This window comes from Petromyzon marinus, chromosome 39 (genome assembly GCF_048934315.1).
Source record: "Petromyzon marinus isolate PM22_M1 ecotype Great Lakes invasive population chromosome 39, UKy_Petmar_22M1.pri1.0, whole genome shotgun sequence".
NCBI lineage: Eukaryota > Metazoa > Chordata > Hyperoartia > Petromyzontiformes > Petromyzontidae > Petromyzon > Petromyzon marinus.
The window spans coordinates 4,787,950-4,811,311 of record NC_133705.1 but is presented as its reverse complement, the minus strand read 5'-3'; the positions used below and the strand labels follow the sequence as shown (position 1 = coordinate 4,811,311).

The 23,362-nt window shown below is 46.8% G+C and overlaps 1 protein-coding gene across 1 annotated transcript in view; it reads right to left on the bottom strand.

Moving 5' to 3' along the window:
- Positions 1-7,406: 7,406 nt before the first annotated feature.
- IGSF21 (immunoglobin superfamily member 21) overlaps positions 7,407-23,362 on the bottom strand; it is a 174,327-nt gene continuing 158,371 nt past the window's right edge. The window contains exons 12-13 of the mRNA XM_032968436.2: positions 13,056-13,109; positions 7,407-12,483 (exon numbers count right to left, since the gene is read on the bottom strand). Of these exons, the coding sequence (XP_032824327.2) occupies positions 12,410-12,483; positions 13,056-13,109 (128 nt within the window). The 3' untranslated portion in view covers positions 7,407-12,409. The remainder of the gene's footprint in view (positions 12,484-13,055; positions 13,110-23,362) is intronic.

Below are 23,362 nucleotides of genomic sequence, written 5' to 3'. Positions count from 1 at the left end.
AAACCAAATCTAGCATACAATCATCGTGCAGTCTGATTGCCGATGAGACACTGAACGTCGAAACTGGAGTCCAAAGTCTTTGGTTCTTTCGGTAAAGTCACGTAGGTAGAAATAAAATAACGTTTTATTTTATGACGCTTGAATGTTTTATTTTATTTCTACCCACGTGACTTTACCGAAAGAACCAAAGACTATGGATTCCTGCAGTCACGAAAGCTTCAAATCAAGATTGGAGTCCAGAGTTTACCTGAACTGTATTAACAAGCCAATGCTGCCCAAAGAGAAAAATCACACAGAGAGGGCCGTGTGGCTGACGGGATGAGTAAAAAGAAAACTCCCTTGTATTTACCATGTGGGTGGAAACGAGACACGCGTCTGGTTATTTAACGTATTCACCGTTTTAGTTTGTGGTTTTCTCAGCAGTGGGGCTTTGTTTTTGTTATCATCTTCATAAGGGACCGGCTAATTGATGCTGCAATTGCACGAATGACGCTTGAAACAATTATTATTAATAATAATGTAACTTTTAGATGCCAAACTCCATCCACCAAGCCACGAGGGATCCCGACTCCAGTTGTTCTGTGGCATGCCAGCGAAACAGCAGGGGGAACTCTTTGCCCAACAACGCCACGTGCTGGTTAAACACGTAGCGGTCCGGTAGCAGGCTTTCTCGACCAATATCCATAGTAAAGGTATTTTTGTTTGCGTATGAGATCGCGTAAATATATGTGTCGTAAACCCGCCGCCACCCGACACAGCTGGCTATCGCCTGATGAAGCGATAGCCAGCTGTGTAATCACCAGCCAAACGTCACAGTACTGGAATTGTCAATGTTGTGGGTTTACTCTCCAACACACCAGTGTGCCGAGCTAGTTACATAACACTGGTCTACAATTCTTTTAGACGTCGTCTGCTTTAGAGATGAAATGTGTTGTCTATTATGGATTTTGATGTGCTGAATTCAAATATGACAATTAAAATAACTGAATGGCTACTGTTCCCAAGATATTAAAGTTTACATTTTACGTCTATGTTTATTGTGTAGAGTTTCTCATAAATTGTAAACCTAGGTTTTTTCATGTGTTTATGGTTGCTTTACATGATAACAGGTCACCTGGAGATCTTTTTTGTGATCCCCGCAATGTAGGGTAAAGTGATGGTTTTGAAAGGCTCCTCAAGAGGGTCCTTCTTCATAGTTGGAGTGATAGCTTTGCGGATTGTGTAGTCTGAGTAACCATTAGCCTTAAGAGCTTGGTGTACGTGCTTGAGTACACTGGCTATGTGTTCCTGGTCGGATATGCATTGGGCTCTATGGTGCAGAGTCTTGATGAGGGAATTCTTCTGGGATGGATGGTGGTGGGAATCTGGTTTCAGGTAAGCATCCGTATGGGTAGCTTTCCTGTAGACAGAGTGGCTCATTGAACCATCAGGTCTCTTTTTTATTAGGACACAAGATCCAGGTCCGATTCAACACATTACATAAATCCATGATCTGGTTCCGTCTGTAAAAGATGTGATTCCGGACATACAGTACCCTGGCGTCTGCAAACTAAGTTGCCTCTGTGGTAGTAGTTACATTGGAGAAACCAAACGACATGTCTCGGACCGCATTCGTGAACACAAAGCAGACCTAAAACACGGTAGGAGCAACACCTCGGCTGTGGCAGATCACTTATAATTCAGTAGGCTCACATGACATTGACTTTTCCAAGACAGAGGTTCTTTGCAAGCCATCTGGCTACCATGAGAGATTCGTTCATGAGGCTATCCACATATACAAACACAGAGACAATTTCAACCGAGAAGATGGATTCTGGCTTAGCAATCATTGGAAGGATTTGATAAACCATTTCGGGTCTTAATTGATTGTTCACGCTTAAGGTGGCTTTCAGACCGCATCCATTATTTTCGTCTCCCCCCTCCTCTTTTCCGAACATAGATGGACTCGTCCATCTGAATAACTGCCAAATCGCTCTCCGTAGTGCTAACGTTAAAAAACCGCCACTTTTTACAAAATTTCTTCCTATGGTTTTCACACCTGATGATGATTTCTTGTGTTGCAGTCGAAACGTCGTGAGAATTGTATTGTTTTATATTTGTATTTAATTGTTTCCCTTCTACGTGACTTTACCGAAAGAACCAAGAATATGAATCCCTGCAGTCACGAAAGCTTTAAATAAAAATGTGCAGGGTGTTTAAAAAGATGGACCCAATTTAAAAGCAGTATATTTCACGATGGCAACATGTTACAATTACACAAAAAGTTACAAACGGTTTAATGAGTTATCAAGTTTTACTAACCATTTTATGAATGCTCTATGTGCCCTCCACCTGCTGTACGGACAACATCGAGTCGATAGTTGAATTCGTCCCAAACGCCTCTCTTCTCACGTTTTCCTCTGAGGTGCGTGGTCGCCCTTTGTTCTTCCCCTTACATTAACAGCAGCCTGTTTCCTGAAATTGTCGCTACCAACGACAAATGCTCTTTGACATGGGCGGATCAATGCCAAAACGCCGTTGAAACGCACGCTGCACCGCAATTACGGATTCAGTCTTGCTGAACTGCAGAACGCCAAACGCCCCTTGTGTTGCGGGGTCACCGTCTTGCGAATGACTGAGGCTAGGGCTGTTTGTGCGCTGGGAGAGGCATCTAGCGGTAATCATTTGAAACTCTATGCCCCGCCCTTTCAAGTGGTAAGTTTAATTCATGGGCAGTTATAGCAGTTACAAATCGGGTCCAGCTTTTTAAAACACCCTGTATTATTAAACAAAAGGCAAACTATTATATAGTTTAGTCCTTATTCAGTGTCTACTCAGCCCTTCTTGGCTTGTCTCTTGTATTCATTAAATGGAGCATCTCTTGTCACAGTCCAGCAATAGTCTGCAAGCACTGATGGGCTCCATTTCCCCGGATAGCTTTTCTCCATTGTTGCAATGTCCTGGTGAAATCGCTCGCCATGCTCGTTGCTCACTGCTCCGCAGTTCAGTGGGAAAAAATCTAGATGAGAGTGCAAAGCATTTATCTTTAGTGACATGTTGCAACCAAGGCTTTTGTATGCCTTGAGGTTTTCCACCAACTCCCTGTAGTCGTCTGTCTTGTTGTTTCCGAGAAAATGTGTTGCCACTAAGTGGAAGGCTTTCCATGCCGTCTTTTCCTTGCCACGCAGTGCACTGTCAAATACATCATCTCGAAGAAGTTCACAAATCTGAGGACCAACAAAGACACCTTCCTTTATCTTAGCTTCACTTAACCTTGGGAATCTTCCACGGAGGTACTTGAAAGCTGCTTGTGTTTTGTCCATGGCTTTGACGAAGTTCTTCATCAGACCCAGCTTGATGTGTAAGGGTGGTAACATCTTCCTTGATTCAACAAGTGGTGGATGAACACTTTTCCTCCCAGGCTCCAATGACTGTCGGAGTGGCCAGGCTATCCTGATGTAGTGGGAATCTCTCGCATGACTATCCCATTCGCAGAGAAAACAGCAGCAGTACTTTATGTATCCGGTCTGCAGGCCAAGCAAGAGAGCAACAACCTTCAAATCGCCACAAAGCTGCCACTGATGTTGGTCATAGTTTATGTCCCTCAAAAATTGTTTCATGTTGTCATAAGTTTCTTTCATATGGACTGCATGACCAACTGGTATCGATGGCAAAACATTGCCATTATGCAGCAAAACAACTTTAAGACTCATCTTCGATGAATCAATGAAGAGTCTCCACTCATCTGGATCATGAACGATGTTGAGGGCTGGCATCACACCACCGATGTTGTTGCAGGCTACAAGATCACCCTCCATGAAGAATGGAACAAAATCCTTTTGATGATCACGGAACATGGAAACCCTTACAACACCTGCCAGGAGATTCCACTGCTGCAGTCTGTAGCCCAACAGCTCTGCCTTATTCTTGGGTAGTTCCAAATCCCTGACAGTCCACCTTGTGTTATGAGGTGTGGTTCAGAGGAGGAGGATGGGAGAAAATCTGGGTCATGTTACCTTGATGGTTCAACACCAGGAATTTAATCTTCTTCCTCGTCTGACTCAAGTGAGAATGATTCTGATGCATCAGGAACCGGCAGTCCTTCTCCGTGGGGTACTGGGCTTATAGCTGATGGAATGTTTGGATAATGCACAGTCCACTCTTTGACACACCTTTCCCAACTGAAGGCACCATCCAGAAGTAACAATTGCTAATATGATCTGTTGCATCTCTCCATATCATTGGCACTGCAAAAGGCATAGCTTTCCTTTTCAACCACTGGCGAAGATTTGTTGCACAAGTGTTGCAGCATATATATGGGGCCCACATCTTGTCCTGATCTTCAATTTTGCAGCCAAAATAAAGGTGATAGGCTTTCTTAACCATAGTGGTTATACTGCGCTTTTGTGATGCAAAAGTCACTTCACCACAAACATAGCAGAAGTAATCTGCTTTGTTCACAAGTACAAGGCATCTCTGGTTACTTTGGCTAAACATAAATGTGTCCCTTTGCAAAATCAAACACTGACAAATAAGAGAGCACGACACTGTATGATTTCTAGAGCTGATATAGGGTAATTTGTTCAGCAGAGGGATGTAAGCTGAATTATGATTGCATCATCCATGACACCTCGGAATAACAGGATGCAATTCATGTCATGTATGATGCAATACCAGGTTCAGATGGCATCATTCATATTTTGCTAAAAAAGAAAGTACTGTCCAAACCCAGTCATAGATTTATTCATAGATCCAGTCAAAGTTGTATTTTATTTATTTCAGGTTTAAATTGAGATCCCTTCCCTTTATAACTCACTTATCCTCCACCATTCCCAAGTCAAGGGTCGTATATACTAACCCAGTAGCATATCGTAATAAAAACTAGAGCCAATCAACAACTTTAAGCATAATTTTCATTCTCAGTGACCCAGAATTAGTAAAGTTGGACTACATTTATTTCGGAAGCATTTCGGCTGTAGACCAGTGTAATTGGCACGTTTTGTTTACGTGACAAGCCTTACCGATCGGCTGTGTTGGGTGCTGGCGGGTTTAACGACGCATTTATATTTACGCGATCTAACCCAAAAACACCCAGTATTATGGATAACGCAACGTGTGCCAAGGGGTTAGAGGCGCAGCAGTACAATTGCTCGTTTACGCCACTGCTGGCCGAAGGGGGCCTCCACCAACTCGATGGGGTGGTAGTTGGGAGGGAGGCTTTATGACGGGAAGCTTCTGCAGCGTTTATTTCGGTCTACACACTTTACCCCAACCATACGCGACCCACCTGCTCACCTACCAATCGTCTTGACTCTTCTCCAGGTGAGCAACCACGCAGAACCACGGGGAAATGTAGAGAGCCGTGCTGCAGCTCAGCTTGTGGTGGGGGTGGAGGAAGGGAGGCTGTGATCGGAGGGCAGAGAAGCGACGCTCACAACAATGAGCGGAGCGCTGGGCAGATAAAACGCAGCGAGGTGGCACAGTTGGGGAACGCAGCTTGTGCATCTGCCGGTCATCTAGGTCAGTCAACCCGTGGCACCTGCTGGGTCTGTCCTATGACCTTTTGCCAGCAGCGAGAGCTTTCCATACACTTACAGGGTGGTCTCAGTGTGCACCTAGCCTGGCACAAGCGCCGTGGTGACTCCACATAAATGCATGGCATCTTGAATTGACTCGGGCAAGGCTCTGCGTCGCTAGAAGGGAGGTGGTGATGATGATTATTATTCAATTGGCCAAGAATAATTCAGATGGCCAATAATAATTAATGATAGAGTGGCAGCCGTGATCAAATAGAGTCCACCGTGGAGATGGAGCGAGGAACTCGGCTCATTACATTACAGGATCATAAGGGATCGAGGCAGCTGGAGAGACCTTCATCCAGCAGTGGATTGACCCGTGGCTGATGGTAACTACGATGACAGTGGCTCCCAGGAGCACGTCAAATAAGTTGAATAAACAATGTCTTATATTTATTTCGTAATTTCCCGCAACAATGTTATCCAATGTTGCTATCGGCGTCACGAGGCGAAGAATCTATTCGGAAATTTCACAGAGCAGAGCAGCCTTTTGTGCGTGTCGGCTATAGAACGGCCTACGGAAGCGGATATCACAGAGATACCTCAGAGATCTCTTCTTCAAGTGACACTGGTCCACACAACGGTCCACGGAAGCGGATCTCACAGAGCTACCTCAGAGATCCATTCTTCAAGTGACACTGGTCCACACAACGCTCCACGGAAGTGGATCTCAGAGATACCTCAGAGATCTCTTCTTCAAGTGACACTGGTCCACACAACGGTCCACGGAAGCGGATCTCACAGAGCTACCTCAGAGATCCATTCTTGAAGTGACACTGGTCCACACAACGCTCCACGGAAGTGGATCTCAGAGATACCTCAGAGATCTCTTCTTCAAGTGACACTGGTCCACACAACGCTCCACGGAATTAGATCTCACAGAGCTACCTCAGAGATCCCTTCTTCAAGTGACACTCTTGTCCACACGCAGTATAGAGGGGCAGCACTTTCACGCCCGCTCTGCCATATGAGAGTAAAGTTAACCGCATGACGATCGAACGAAATATTCTTCAAATTAGAATCAGAGTTGGCACTCCAAATTAAATGCAGATGGTTTTTGTTGTTGCTGTTGGTGTGTGCTCACCGGTGACCGGGTTGAGACCGTTAACTCATCGCTACACTTGAGAACCCGGTCTATAATCAGGGCCGGCTGTAACCTGGATTGGAACCCAAGGATATATAATAATCGCAGCGGTGCCGGCCTCAGCACTCTTCAGCCCCTTGATGCACTCGGCCACTCTCCCGTCAATGCCATTGCTGGCCCTGAGCGGGGAATTCAACAGGGGCCGACAGCCCACGAATTAAAAGCCAAGCGCACCGACTAACAGCGTCAGCAATAATACCTTGCCCGCATAAAAAGTTAATATCGCGTGTCTCATAAAATAAAGTGAGTTCCTGATCAAATGGGCACATGATGATGATGCCACGTGCTCATCTCCCGTTAACGGCTGTGAGCCAGTGGGGGGGGGGGGGGGGGGGGGGGATTCCACATTCTTTATGGCGGGGACGAGTCTATTCATAGGAAAACCGCCGTTGAATCCCCCGCAAAGTGGTACCTATTTTATCGACCCCCGAAAGGAATGACGGGCTGGGTCATAACTCTCAACCGCTGAGCCACTTACGGTGGTATAGGCTGTGGCGCTATGTGCGGCAGAATCCACTGTTGTACTGTTTTATGCTTCCGCATCTATGCTCCACAACCGCCCCCACCCCACCCACCTTCAGCAACCAGCATTGACCAAGTGAGTGGTTTTGATTGGGGGGACCGCCAGGCCAAGCAGTTGAGTGACAGCAGCTGATTTATGTATCATGAACAACACCAGTAATGGACTGAGACGGATACGGTGAGGGTCGGGTGGTTCCAACGCCCATCACAAAAGTCGTGTGGGGTCACTTTTAATGGGTGCTCGCATACAGCACTCGTTCAGGCTGAAAGGTGCGTGAACACGTGCGTAGTTGTACAGGGACTCCTCTACTTACGAACGCGTTATGTTCCAGAGGACTGTTCGTAAGTCGATTTGTTGATTCCCAAACACGTTGTAAGGCATTTACACTAAACACGGGGAATGGCTTTTAAAAATTTGTACAATCTCCTGTAGACGTAGATGCCACTGGTTCTTCACGTTCTGCAGATGTAGATGCCACCACCACCACCATCTATAGCGCGGCGGTTAAACTTGCGACTCTCGGTCCGAACAGGCAACGGGACATAATGACAGGTTTGTTCGTATCTCTGAAATTTCGTAAGAAGAATGTTCGTAGGTAGAGGAGTCCCTGTGCGTGCATACCTGTGCGTTTTTTTTTGTCGTGTTTCGTGTGCGTTTAGATGTCCGCACGCGCGCATGTGTGAGGTCATAAACCGATTTTTCTGGGAGGTCTCAACCGGGACACGTGGGGCCCGAGCTGCCAACCCCGCTCCCCCGCTCCGTGAAACCCCGCCCTACTTTTACATAGCCACGCCCACTCGGCCACGAGCACCCCCCCCCCCCGCACAATGACGCCACTAACGGACACTGGGCCCCGCCTCCCGTTCACATGTCCCAGGAGGTGGCCACTCCCACCGCTCAGGTTAACCCACCGCCCTAGCCCCTCCTGGCTGTCGCCTGAGCTCGTTGTTGTACAGTGAGGGAAAAAAGTATTTGATCCCCTGGTGATTTTGTACGTTTGACCAGTGACAAAGAAATGATCAGTCTATAATTGTAATGGTAGGTTTATTTGAACAGTGAGAGACAGAATAACAAGAAAATCCAGAAAAACGCATGTCAAAAAATGTTATAAATTGATTCGCATTTTAATGAGGGAAATAAGTATTTGACCCCCTCTCAATCAAAAAGATTTCTGGCTCCCAGGTGTCTTTTATACAGGTAACGAGCTGAGATTAGGAGCACACTCTGAAAGGGAGTGCTCCTAATCTCAGCTTGTTACCTGTATAAAAGACACCTGTCCACAGACGCAATCAATCAATCAAATTCCAAACTCTCCACCATGGCCAAGACCAAAGAGCTCTCCAAGGATGTCAGGGACCAGATTGTAGACCTACACAAGGCTGCAATGGGCTACAAAACCATTGCCAAGCAGCTTGGTGAGAAGGTGACAACAGTTGGTGCGATTATTCGCAAATGGAAGAAACACCAAAGAACTGTCAATCTCCCTCGGGCTCCATGCAAGATCTCACCTCGTGGAGTTGCAATGATCATGAGAACGGTGAGAAATCAGCCCAGAACTACACGGGAGGATCTTGTCAATGATCTCTAGGCAGCTGGGACCATAGTCACCAAGAAAACAATTGGTAACACACTACGCCGTGAAGGACTGAAATCCTTCAGCGCCCGCAAGGTCCCCTTGCTCAAGAAAGCACATACATGCCCGTCTGAAGTTTGCCAATGAACATCTGAATGATTCAGAGGACAACTGGGTGAAAGTGTTGTGGTCAGATGAGACCAAAATGGAGCTCCTTAGCATCAACTCAACTCGCCGTGTTTGGAGGAGTAATGCTGCCTATGACCCCAAGAACACCATCCCCACCGTCAAACATGGAGGTGGAAACATTTTGCTTTGGGGGTGTTTTTCTGCTAAGGGGACAGGACAACTTCACCGCATTAAAGGGACGATGGACGGGGCCATGTACTGTCAAATCTTGGGTGAGAACCTCCTTCCCTCAGCCAGGACATTTAAAATGGGTCGTGGATGGGTATTCCAGCATGCCAATGACCCAAAAACACATGGCTAAGGCAACAAAGGAGTGGCTCAAGAAGAAGCACATTAAGGTCCTGGAGTGGCCTAGCCAGTCTCCAGACCTTAATCCTATACAAAATCTGTGGAGGGAGCTGAAGGTTCGAGTTACCAAACGCCAGCCTCGAAACCTTAATGACTTGGAGAAGATCTGCAAAGAGGAGTGGGACAAAATCCCTCCTGACATGTGTGCAAACCTGGTGGCCAACTACAAGAAACGTCTGACCTCTGTGATTGCCAACAAGGGTTTTGCCACCAAGTACTAAGTCATGTTTTGCAGAGGGGTCAAATACTTATTTCCCTCATTAAAATGCCAATCAATTTATAACATTTTTGACATGCGTTTTTCTGGATTTTGTTGTTGTTATTCTGTCTCTCACTGTTCAAATAAACCTACCATTAAAATTATGGACTGATCATTTCTTTGTCAGTGGGCAAACGTACAAAATCAACAGGGGATCAAATACTTTTTTTCCCTCACTGTAATTACTGGCGAAAACGTCACAGTACTCGAATTGTGGATGTTGTAGTGCATTTACTCTCCAACACACAACCAGTGTTGCTGTACTCGTAACGAATTGGCACGTTTTTGTGTGACAAACCTTGTTAATCGAACATGTCGGGTGATGGCGGGTTTAACGACATTTATATTTACACGATCTAACCCCCCCAAACAATGCTCTATTACTACAATGGGCAGCCCCGCTCACTATTCAGAAAGCCCCTCCCACTCGCAGGTCAGTTTGACGTTGCGCACGAGGGCCAGAACATTTGAATACGAAATCTGCACAACACCGGAATTGGTTTTCGTGCAGCCACTAGGGGGGAGGTGTGTGTGGGGGGGGGGCTGTCCTAAAGGGGTAAAGGAGCATCTCTGCAAGTTCTCGCTCGCTGCCACTGGTGGTGGAAGGGGGAGCACTTTCTGCGAGAGTGAAATCTTTCAAGAGGGGTGTTTGGTCTACTCTTCCGCGTGAGCGGCGGCACGGCCGCCTGCAGTTTGCGCGCCCGCCGCTTGCTGTGCAAAAGGTCCACGGGGGTTCGAATCGAGCGCGCCGCCCCTGGTCCGGCACTGCGGCGCATGTCAACGGCACGAGACACGTGGTGCTGTCTGCGCCACAGGGGATGTTCACGACACGCCGATGTCGGGCAACTCAAAAAAATGACCCCGCACGATTGGGATTGTACACAGACGGCGGCAGCAATCATGCCTCCCCACTGGTCGCCCTTGTGAATGAGAACTCCCGACCTGGTCTCTTCACAGTCCCCACCTCGTTAACACTAAATGCCGTGCACACGTTGCAACACAATGCCCCCGACGTGCCATGTCGTGTGTACCCGCGTATTTGAGTATTCATCCTTGTGTTGTACACGCGTAGCTACACACACCTTCCTGAGTGTGCATACACCTGGACAAGTACCTATGATGTGCACCAGTGGGTACCTGCCATGAGTATTGTATGTACCTACATGCACATGTACAGTGTTGCCAAAGTCAGGACACATCGGGTTATTATATTTATTGTAACATCATATGGGGTTATTTAATGTGCAGGGACTCCTCTACTTACGAACGATTTAGGTTCCTGGGGTCTGTTTGAAGGTCCAACTTTCCTCCTGTCGATTCCAAACACGTTGTACGGCATGTACACGAAACTCGGGGAATGGCTTTAAAAGTTGGATAATCTCCTGTATATGTCACTGGTTCTTCATGTTTTGCAGATGTAGATGCCACTGGTTCTTGATATTCTGCAGATGTAGATGCCACTAGTTGCTGATGTTCTGCTGATGTTCTGCAGATGTAGATACCACTGCTTCTTCATGTTCTGTAGATGCCACTGGTTCTTCATGTTCTGCAGATGTCGATGCCACTGGTTGCTGATGTTCTGCAGATGTAGATACCACTGGTTCTTCACTTCTGCAGATGCCACTGGTTCTTCATGTTCTGCAGATGTAGATGCCACTGGTTGCTGATGTTCTGCAGATGTAGATTCCACTGGTTCTTCTTGTTCTGCAGATGCCACTCGTTCTTCATATTCTGCGGATGCCACCACCGCCATCTATTGCACGGCGGTGGAACTTACGATTCTCGGTCCGAACGGGCAACTGGACATACGGACAGGTTTGTTCGTATCTCTGAAAGGTCAAAAGTCTAATGTTCGTAAGTAGAGGAGTCCCTGTATTTTAACAAATGTTCAAGGTGACTTCAATTAACGCCAATGCATGCACGAACTATTTTTCCAAATGAATTTGGGACTTTTTTTGTTCAAAGATTAAAGGTGTCATCTTTGAACATTCATCAATTCATGTTCCGTCTCAATACATTCAGGATTCTTGGGGCGTGGAGGTTTTGTTAACGGATTTGAGGCGAACCTACCAGCATAACAACAATATTAATAAAGATTCAATGTTATCTTAAGTAAAATAAACAATTGCAGCGTTTTAATGCGAGTGTTAAAATAAATGAAATAACCCCGTGTGTGTTCGTTCTTTGGGCCACCCTGTGTACACCTGTGTGTTGCTGTGGATGGGGGAGCGGTGGTGCAGCGGTTAGGGTGGTGTGCTACGAATCCGGCCACCCGAGTTCGATTCCCGCTCACAGCCCACACCGATGACGATTACCTGAACCGGTCATGGGCCTTCCCTAGGTCGACTCAGCCGCAAATGAGTACCTGGTGTGATTTGTAAACATCGCCACTAGGGAGACAAAGGCGGCCGGGTGTGGTGCTGGACACCCACCCTTTCGTGTACCATGCCGGCCTACTTCGGGGCTTGCTAACAACAGCACTTGCCCCAACAGTCTGTTCAGGCTATACTGGGGACCATTGTCATTGTGTGTGTAGCCGTCTTTGTATTTCAGTAGCCCTGTGTGTATCTGTATAAGTACCCTGGGTATAGAGATGTGTGGGTGTGTGTGCACCTGCTTGCATTTCAAAAATTGCTTAATTTAACATTTACTTTTCCATACCTTAAAACACGATAAAAATATCTCCCATCTCCTAATGAATATATAGAGCAATATATTATTATCATAATTAGAATTATTTTGTAAATTCAATTTTTTTCTTCAAAAAGGGGTAGAAAGAGGGGGATGGTGGGTAGAGTTGAGAGGTCAGCGGTCGATGTCACGTGCCAAGGGCCAAGGTCATGGCTGCCATCAGCAACCACCGCTGCAAAGAATTCTGGGTCCTCGTGGTACCTGCCCAAAGGTGAGAGGTGACGTAGGTGAGCGGTGATGCAGGTGAGTGGTGATGCAGGTGAGTAGTGATGCAATTAAGCAGTAACACAGGTGAGCGGTGAAACAGCTGAGTGGTGACAGGTGAGCGGTGACACAGGTGACACAGGTGAGTGGTGAGCCGTGACAGGTGAGCGGTGGCGCAGGTGAGCGGTGACGCAGGTGACGCAGGTGAGCGGTGAAACAGCTGAGTGGTGACATAGGTGAGCGGTGACACAGGTGACACAGGTGAGTGGTGAGCCGTGACAGGTGAGCGGTGACGCAGGTGAGCGGTGACGCAGGTGACGCAGGTGACGCAGGTGAGCGGTGAAACAGCTGAGTGGTGACATAGGTGAGCGGTGATACAGGTGACAGGTGAGTGGTGAGCGGTGACACAGGTGAGCGGTGACGCAGGTGACGCAGGTGACGCAGGTGAGCGGCGACGCAGGTGAGCGGTAACAGGTGAGCGGGGATGCAGGTGACGCAAGTAACACAGGTAAACGGTGACGCAGGTGACGCAGGTGAGCAGCGACGCACGGAGTTCCCCCCCATCTCACCTCCGGTTGCCACCGCCGGCGGCCTCTGGCGTCCGCTGGCGGCGGCCGGGTTCTCTATGTGGGCCACACACAGACGCAGCGTACGAGACAAAGCCGAGCACGCGTTACCACCGTGCGCGTACCACGGACAACGCTAACCCCGCGCCCGCCGAGGGTAAACACCTCTGACCAGTTGCGCACCCTCAACTTGCGGCTAAAACGACGATTATTTACTCGTCAGTTTCTATAAAGTTTCTTTGTTCACCAAAGAACCTGTGCCGAATATCATTGCAATCATCGAAGACCTGGTCCAACAAGGACTGAATGTTTATGTACCAGCCCTGGTGAGACACTGCCTCACCAACACATACTTCACCGAAAAATGGAACATTCTACAAACAAACTGAAGGCACCCCAATGGGTTATCCCTTATCTCCGGTTGTAGTCAACATTTTCATGGAAAAAATTGAGATGGACGCCATCCAGGCATCCACTCTACGCCCGTCCCTGTGGAAGAGGTACGTAGATTACACGTTTGTCATCTGGCTACATGGCCGACTGGCTCGAAGCCAATTCCTCAACCACATAAATTCCATACTGTTGTATATATAGGCCTTTCGATTTAAAGCTTTCGTGACTGCAAGGATTCATCTTCTTTGGTTCTTTCGGTAAAGTCACGTAGAACGAGAATAAAATAATAAATTAATAAAATAAAATAACAATCAAATTCTCACAACGTTTCGGCCACAACACAAGTGGCCTTCATATATAGGCCTTTTTCCAAAATTGAGACTAAGAATAATTCTGCCAATATGTATTTTTTAAATAATCAATCGGGGTGTAGCATGAAGCACAAACAAAAATGTAACAACCACCCTCGCCCGTCACAGCAGCTGCCTTCCACAAGTCACACCAGGCAAGGAAGTAGCCATAAAAGATAAAAAAAACCCAGGTGCAAAAGAGGAGAGGGGGGATGGTTGCTAATGAGATTCTGAGGAAATCTCTACCTGGCTTCAAAGGCCGCCACACAGCACGCACAAGCAAGAGGCGCCCCTCTTTGAGAGAGACAAAAATGTAACAACCCCAGCCGTGGGGGAAGAGGGGGGAGAACACAACCGGACAGGGGGACCCCCCCCCCTCCTTCCAGATTAATTATTGCAGAGGGTTGGAGGACTGGAAGGATGCACTTGGGGGCAATCTGGAGCATCTGTTTCCATTGATGGTGGGGTGGCTTGAGGAAGGCGACAGGAATCAGGCCTTGACGAAACTTATATTATTTCAATAAAATTAGAACACACACACACAGGCCGGACAAACAGCTGTTCCCATAGGCTAAGAGCGAGATCAAAGGAATTCCGGTCCATTGTGAGAAGGCGAGCCGAGGTGGGCGAAATTTCACATATAACCAAAGATACAGATCATGCATTTCAGCCTTGCAAGGGGCAGGCTCCGGGGCATGGCCTAGAGATCAACCATGGGTATCGTGTCTCGCAGAGAGAATGGACAATGTGTTGTTAAGAGCTGAGTTCGGCATGAACCGACAGAGTATCGCTGAAAGTTGTATTCTACATTCATCCTGATGTTTTGAGTCGCTTGCAGAATCGAGGATTGCGCTAAGTTGTATTGTACTAAGCTATCAGAGTTGTGTAAGAGGTGTGCTAATACAATTTAAAAGTTTTTGAGAGTGAGTGATCCAGCCAGCGACGAGCAGCTCACACAGCAAGAGCCCTCTTGGAAGAAGGGTGAAGAGCACGAAAGTTGAGCAACGACAAAGCGCAGCCCTTAAGTAAGGGCTGGTGTCCGTGTGAAGCTGGCAGCTGCACGATAAAGGAGAGAGCAAGAGAAAATGAGAGAGAAAGAGTGCCGAACAACGACAAGCAATCAACCTGGAGAAAGGGCGGAAAGCGCCAAGCATCGACCAAGCGAGCATCGCAGAGGACCGGCAGCAGCTGGGAACCAAGACAAGAGTGAGGAACGGCGACCAGCGGACGAGCTGCGAGCGCTATCTGACGACGGAATAATCGCGCACCGCCGACGGCGAGCATCGCGCCAACTCAACCAGCAGTGGAGAGAGCTGCAACGCCAAGAGGAAGAGTGTCTCAGCAGCAGCGTCTCCAACTCCTCCTCTGAATGAGCAGCTATTACCAAATCTTCAGCATACATAACGTGGTTGAGCAATAGCGAGCCATCCCTTGACCGCACCCGGGCATCGATCAGCCTCCCATTATGTCTGTACCATATCGAGATTCCCCCGGAACAGCTATTGAAGGCTTCACGAACTACGTGGTCGAAATAGATGTTAAATAATATGGGAGCCAGAGGACATCCCTGTAGCACCCCAAGGTGTACAGGGAAAGGCTCGGGCCCGCTCACCATCATGAAGGTCCTTAATGATCGTGAGCAGAGGGTCAGGTACTCCAAAAGCACGAAGAACAACCCAGAGCCCAGGCCTATTGATTGTATCATAGGCCTTGACCAGGTCAATAAAGCAGAGATGTAGGTCTTGTTGGAATTAGCTACACCTCTGCTGTAGCAGACGGACAGAAAATATGGCATCTGTGCAGGACCGCCCTTTCCTGAAACCGCATTGGGGCTCCGCAAGCCTCTCCTCAGCGTGCCTGGCAAGGCGATGTTGAATAATCCTTGCCAGGACCTTTCCTGGCACACTGAGGAGTGAGATGCCCCTGTAGTTGTTACAGTCTGTGCGGTCCCCCTTCTTAAAGAGGGGGACCACCAGGGCATCCTTCCAATCCTGTGGAACCCGTCCAGTGGTCCAGACTGTTGTTATGATGTCATATAGGGCAGTCTGTGCACAAACTCCACCCTCCCTCAGCATTTCGCTTGGGAGATCATCTCTGCCCGCTGCCTTTCCTGGTCTCAGACTCCGGATCGCCCTCAGTACTTCCTCAACAGATGGTACTTCAGCCAGCCACTCACAGGGGGTAACTTCTTCCAATATTTGAGGCACCGCAGCCTCAGCAGGGTCATCCTCGCTTTGTGCCACGATGTTTTCCTGGCTGAGGGATTTTCCCTCCCCCAGGACCTCGCAGAAATGCTCAGCAAATCTGCAAACCTGTTCCTGGGGGTCGGAGATTGGATCACCGTTTTTTCGCCTAATGATGGTAATAGGTGTGGCGCTGCAGGTTACCTTTTTGATGGAGTTAAATAGAGATTTGTGATCGCGGGCCACTGAGGCAGACTCCATCTCCTCAGCAACCCGCGACCACCACCCATCCTTGCAGCGCCTCACGGCTCTCCGAACCTCCGAGCGAAGGTTGCGGTAAGCCTCCTCATTCTCTGACGTCCGGCAAAAACAACCCGCTACCTCCTCGCGGTGCCGGACGGGCAACTCCGTCGTGGACAGTGCTGTGGGGGGAGGGCCGATTCCGATTGGTTCCTCCCCTCATGGCGTCTGTGACCACCACAGTGGCTAAACGGGGGCTCTGGACGGGTGCGAGGGGCTGGTAACCCCTCCACCTTTCAAAAAATTACCACGAAACTACGACTTAAACACACACATACACACACAGTTACACACACATACACACACACAGTTACATACACACACACATACACACAGTTACATACACACACACACAGTTACACACAGACACAGTTATACACACAGTTACACACACATACGCACACACAGTTACACACACATACGCACACACACACACACGCCATCCCAGCGGCCCTGCTGGGAACCCGAGGTATTTTCAGCACAAGGAACGCCGTACTGCGTAAGCCGCCAAGTCAACAAGTGGCAAAGAAGAAACGCACACATAACACGCATATCGGGACTAATAAGATTGTTCCAAAAAGTTATCTTTGTGTTTCAAGAAGGGTTGCCATTCCAAGGTGGTGCGTTAAATATCAGCTGATCGTGAAAAGCATTGCTGCCCGTCGACTTACATTAATACGATTGTTAGAAGTATTTGACTCATTCGTTTTCGTTAATTGCACAATCTTGCCAATGAATTACTTGATAACTACTCTTGCTTTAGGAACAGGTTCCTTCATTGCTGTTTGTATGAATATTATCACATACATTTTTGAGGACTTTTTCCCATCGCCGTGTATGCTCGCGTTACTCTGAGGAATGAATCGATTGTTCTGTTACCCAGTTTAACAAACGTAATTATTGAGGGTTAAATGTATGGATCAATGAGGAGAACATCTCCAGGAGTACTGTGTTGACAATTCCAAGCATAAGAGTTCGCATATTAGAATGCTATGTTTTTAAAATTAAAATTGCTTAACACAGAAATGTCTGAGCGGTGCCTTCCTAAGTTTATGCGTAATAATCTTAATTATAAGAACTGTATGCTGCGGTGAGATTTGAATTTGGAGACCTGACATAAATACACTAAGACATAATCAGTAAATGTTAAAGTGAGAATCATTGCATTATCCTGAGTGATAATACAACCCTAGACAACGAAGCCGAGCTTAATCTAGCATACTAACATCACACTTGCATAACTTCATGCAATTCATTGTATTATCCCGGTTCATAATAGGACCCTAGACAACGAAGCCGAGCCGAATTATCATAACTGCATAGATTTAAATTTTGATTTAAAGCTTTCGTGACTGCAGTAATTCATATTCTTAGCTCTTTCGGTAAAGTCACGTTAAAGGGAAACAAAACAATAAAATATATATAAACCAATAAAAAAGTATCACGACGTTTCGACCATAACATTGTTATAATTCAGTAGGCTCACATGACATTGACTTCTCCAAGACAGAGGTTCTTTGTAAGCCATCTGGCTACCATGAGAGATTCGTTCATGAGGCTATCCACATATACAAGCACAGAGTCAATTTCAACCGAGAAGATGGATTCTGGCTTAGCAATCATTGGAAGGATTTTATAAACCATTTCAGGTCTTAATTGATTGTTCACGCTTACGGTGGCTTTCAGACAGCTTACATAAATTTTTCGTCTCCCCCCTCCTCTTTTCAGAACATAGATGGACTCGTCCTTCTAAATAAACTGCCAAATCGCTGCCCGTGGCGTTAACGTTTTTTTTTAAATAAATAAATGCACCGTTTATAAATAAATAAATTCTAACCACCACTTCTTTTTAATGTTTCTTGCCGTTGGTTTTTCACACCTGATGATGACCGTTTATGTTATGGTCGAAATGTGAGAATTTGTATTGTTTTATATATATTTTATTATTTTATTGTTTCTCTTTAAAGTGACTTTGCCGAAAGAGCTAAGAATATGCATACATTTATATAGCGTAATACAATTAACCCCCCACTTAGCATAATTTGTGCATAATTACATAAATTAGCATGCTTTCGAATAATTGCACATTTTTTCGTTTTCAATTAATTTTTTATATTTTTATATTTTTTCAAGACCCGGCATATACAACAATACACCCAGCCATCAAATTCACCATGAAGGTAGAAAAGGATGGCATGCTACCATTCTTGGATGTCCTAATAAAAAAGAGACCAGATGGCTCAATCAGCCATTTTGTCTACAGGAAAGTAACCCATACTGACACCTACCTAAAACCTGATTCCCACCACCATCCATCCCAGAAGAATTCCCTCATCAAAACGCTACACCATAGAGCTCAATGTATCTCCAGCCATGAACACCTAACCAGTGAACTTAAACATGTACACCAAGCTCTCAAGGCGAATGGATAATCTGACTACAAAATCCGCAAAGCCTTCACCCCACCCGTGAGGAAGGAGCCATCTGAGGATCCAATCAAAACCATCACCCTGCCATACATAGCAGGGGTAACCAAAAATATTTACAAAATCATGAACAAACACAAGATACAGGTCCGATTTAACACAGTACATAAAATTCGTAATCTGATCCCATCTGTGAAACACAAGATTCCTGACATGCAATATCCCGGTGTCTACAAACTAAGCTGTAGTTGCGGCAGCAGTTACATTGGGGAAACTAAGCGATATGTCTCGGACCGTGTCCGTGAACATAAGGCAGATTTGAAACATGGTAGGACCAATATTTTTGCCATGGCTGATCATAATTTTAATGCGGCTGGTTCACACAAGTTTCAAGTTTTTTCAAGTTTCATTTATTAGGTATAGCCCTGTGAGCCATGCGGCTCTTTAGTCGGGTGCAACCGCAACAAACAAAATATGAACAGAGAACATCTTAAAGCGACGACGCGCAACAGAAACATCCTGGATAAACCAGCAAATCTTCCAGAAAAAAAACACACCGTATTACAACGCTGTGTGCAAAATCCCAGTGTGATGCAACTCAAACAATACCAACCATAAGACAATTTAGATTAAAGTTATCTGGCCAACTGCGCACTTTCGCAAGAAACATGGCTTAACCATATGTTTTCGAAATCACCAAAATGAAGCTATAAAAACAATGTAACAACAGTAATCATAGGAACTGTGATTCAAATTTAACAATAAATGATATACATAACATTTACGACCAAACTTGCAGCCATAGCTGGCAGCATAACACTCCCAGTGAATGATGTGTGAGTGAGTCAGTGGTAGTGTGAGTGAGTGTATGATGTGTGAGTGAGTCAGCATATGATGAGTGAGTGCATGAAATTGATTTCTCTAAGACGATGGTACTTTGCAAGCCTACTGGCTATCAACAAAGATTTGTTCATGAAGCCATCCATATGTACAGACAATTTCAACCGAAAGGAAGGTTATAAACTCAGCAATCATTGGAAAGATGTCATCAACCACTTTGGGCCATGACTTGATTTGTGTTTTCTTGTCAACCTCCACCGTCAGCAGTGTGGGTGTGTGGAGCGAGGTGCAATGCTTTGATTGGTGTAGCCCTACTGCCGGTGTTGGAGCTTTCTCCAACATTAACATTAACTGCCCCGCCCATCTCTAAACCTTTATAAACAGCTCTTTGATTGGTGTAGACCTACTTCCAGAGCCTTCTCCAACATTAAGATTAGCTGCGCCGCCTATCTTTAAACCTTTATAAACAGCTCTTTGATTGGTGTAGACCTACTCCCGGAGCCTTCTACATTAACATTAGCTGCCCCGCCCATTGCAAAACCTTTATAAACAGGTCTTTGATTGGTGTAGCCCTACTGCCGGTGTCGGAGCCTTCTCCTACATTAACATTAGCGCCCCGCCCATCTCTAAACCTTTATAAACAGGTCTGTGATTGGTGGAGCCCTACTGCCGGTGTCGGAGCCCTCTCCTACATTAACATTACCGCCCCGCCCATCTCTAAACCTTTATAAACAGCTTGCCCTCTGAGGCTAACCTCTCTGATCCTGATGATGAATGCTTGTGTTGTGATCGAAACGTCGTGATATTTTCATACACTTGTTATATTTTTTCTATCTACGTGACTTTAACGAAAGAACCATAGAATAGCGTATGGTAGTGTAGTGTATATTAGTGTAGTGTATAATAGTGTAGTGTATAGTAGTGTAGTGTATAGTAGTGTAGTGTATTGAAGTGTAGTGTATATTATTGTAGTGTATAGTAGTGTAGCAAGGTCCCATCGGTGAGCTCCTCTGGCAGGCAAGGCTGCGTTGGCTGGGTCATGTAGCCCGCATGCCCAGCCACCGTATGCCGAAACAGCTTTTGTTCGGCCGGATTGAGGGGGCTAAACGAGCGCGGCACGGGCTAGAGAAGAGATGGAGTGATGTAGTACAGGAAGACGTGGAGCTGAGTGGACTTGCCAATGACTGGTACCAGCGGTGTCAAGATCGGCCTCTGTGGAGGAGGCTCGTGAAGGACGCTACTGGGCAGTTGGAGGCAGTCGCCCTCCAACAACAACGGAGGGCGGAAGAGCGACGCTCACAACAATGAGCGGAGCGCCGGGTGGCTAAAGCACAGCAGGTTGGCACAGTAGGGGGCACAGGTGGTGCATCAGCCAGCCATCTCAGTCATCTTAGTCAGTCGACCCGTGGCACTTGAGTCTGCCCCGTGACCTCCTGCCAGCGGGCGTTCGACACTTCACGTGGCCTCAAGGTGCATATGGCCTGGCACAAGCGTTGTGGTGACGTCACCGCCACTTAGTGGCGAATGGCGGTTGTTGTTGTATAGTGTAGTGTATAATAGTGTAGTGTATAGTAGTGTAGTGTATGGTAGTGTAGTGTATGGTAGTGTAGTGTATGGTAGTGTAGTGTATAGTGTAGTGTATAGCAGTGTAGTGTATGGTAGTGTAGTGTATGGTAGTGTAGTGTATAGTGTAGTGTATGGTAGTGTAGTGTATGGTAGTGTAGTGCATGGTAGTGTAGTGTATAGTGTAGTGTATAGTAGTGTAGTGTATGGTAGTGTAGTGTATAGTGGAGTGTATAGTGGAGTGTATGGTAGTGTAGTGTATAGTGTAGTGTATGGTAGTGTATAGTGTAGTGTAAAGTAGTGTAGTGTATGGTAGTGTAGTGTATGGTAGCGTAGTGTATGGTAGTGTAGTGTATAGTGTAGTGTATGGTAGTGTAGTGTATAGTAGTGTAGTGTATAGTGTAGTGTATAGTGTAGTGTATAGTTTAGTGTATGGTAAATGTATTGTATAGTGTAGTGTATGGTAGTGTAGTGTATAGTGTGGTGTATAGTAGTGTAGTGTATAGTGTAGTGTATGGTAGTGTAGTGTATAGTGTAGTGTATGGTAGTGTAGTGTATGGCAGTGTAGTGTATAGTGTAGTGTATAGTAGTGTAGTGTATAGTGTAGTGTATAGTGTAGTGTATAGTGTAGTGTAGTGTATAGTAGTGTAGTGTATAGTGTAGTGTATAGTGTAGTGTATAGTGTAGTGTATAGTGTAGTGTATGCTAGTGTAGTGTATGGTAGTGTAGTGTATAGTGTAGTGTAGTGTATATTAGTGTATATTAGTGTAGTGTATAGTGTAGTGTATAGTAGTGTAGTGTATAGTAGTGTAGTGTATAGTGTAGTGTATAGTAGTGTAGTGTATAGTAGTGTATAGTGCAGTGTAGTGTATAGTGTAGTGTATGGTAGTGTAGTGTATGGTAGAGTAGAACCCCTCTTAACGACCATTCTCATCTTAACGACGGGCTGTTGTATGTACAGTAAATATTAATTAAACTGTGTTTATTTTAATATCACGTGTTTATAATGTTGTTCCGATCTTTATGTATTGCTATTCATTGTTGAAATATTATAAAGTACTTTTTTAGACGAAAAGGGGCAACTTTCGTTGCTATCGCAACAAATTTAATCCTTTTAACGTGCATTCCCAACACTCGCTTAACGACCAAATCACCTAGCGACCGGTTTCGTGGAACCAATTACCGTGGTTAAAAGGAGGAGGAGGAGGAGGGCTACTCTAACCGGCCCCTGCTGCGACTCCGCACCGCTGCGATGCTCCCAGCGGACGTTAAAGATCCCCGCGACGTCGTTCGTAACGGGCAGCGGGCCGCTCTGTGCGCCCGCGTCACGGTTACAGATTTTTGACGAATCAAAAGACAACGACACAGCCGCAACTGACTCAGTCGGAACTACGGACAGCAGCAGCAGGGGCAGCAGCATGGGCAGGAGCAGCAGAAGCAGCAGCAGTAGACGCAGCAGCAGTTGAAGCCGCAGCAGCAGGAGCAGCAGCAGGAGTAGCAGCAGGAGTAGCAGCAGGAGCAGCAGCAGGAGAAGCAGCAGTTGAAGCCGCAGCAGCAGGAGCAGCAGCAGGAGTAGCAGCAGGAGCAGCAGCAGGAGTAGCAGCAGGAGCAGCAGCAGGAGTAGCAGCAGGAGTAGGAGCAGCAGCAGCAGGAGCAGCAGCAGGAGTAGGAGCAGCAGCAGCAGGAGCAGGAGCAGCAGTAGCAGGAGCAGCAGTAGAAGCCACAGCAGGAGCAGCACCAGCAGTAGAAGTAGCAGCAGCAGTAGCAGCAGGAGCAGCAGCAGCAGTAGAATCCGCAGCAGGAGCAGCAGTAGCAGCAGTAGCAGCAATAGCAGTAGAAGCCGCAGCAGGAGCAGCAGGAGCAGGAGCAGTAGAAGTAGCAGCAGCAGGAGCAGCAGCAGCAGTAGAAGCCGCAGCAGTAGAAGTAGCAGCAGCAGCAGGAGCAGCAGCAGCAGGAGCAGCAGCAGCAGGAGTAGAAGCCGCAGCAGCAGCAGGAGCAGTAGCAGTAGAAGTCGCAGCAGCAGGAGCAGCAGTAGCAGCAGCAGGAGCAGCAGCAGCAGTAGAAGCCGCAGCAGTAGCAGTAGCAGCAGCAGGAGCAGCAGCAGTAGCAGCAGCAGTAGAAGCTGCAGCAGTAGCAGCAGGAGCAGCATCGCCTCCCTGCTGCCAAACTACTTTCAACTGTTCGTGACACAGCGGTGCCTTGCTTCGTGATGATCGCCTCGTTCCACGCAGGGACACACCGAATATGATGAGGCT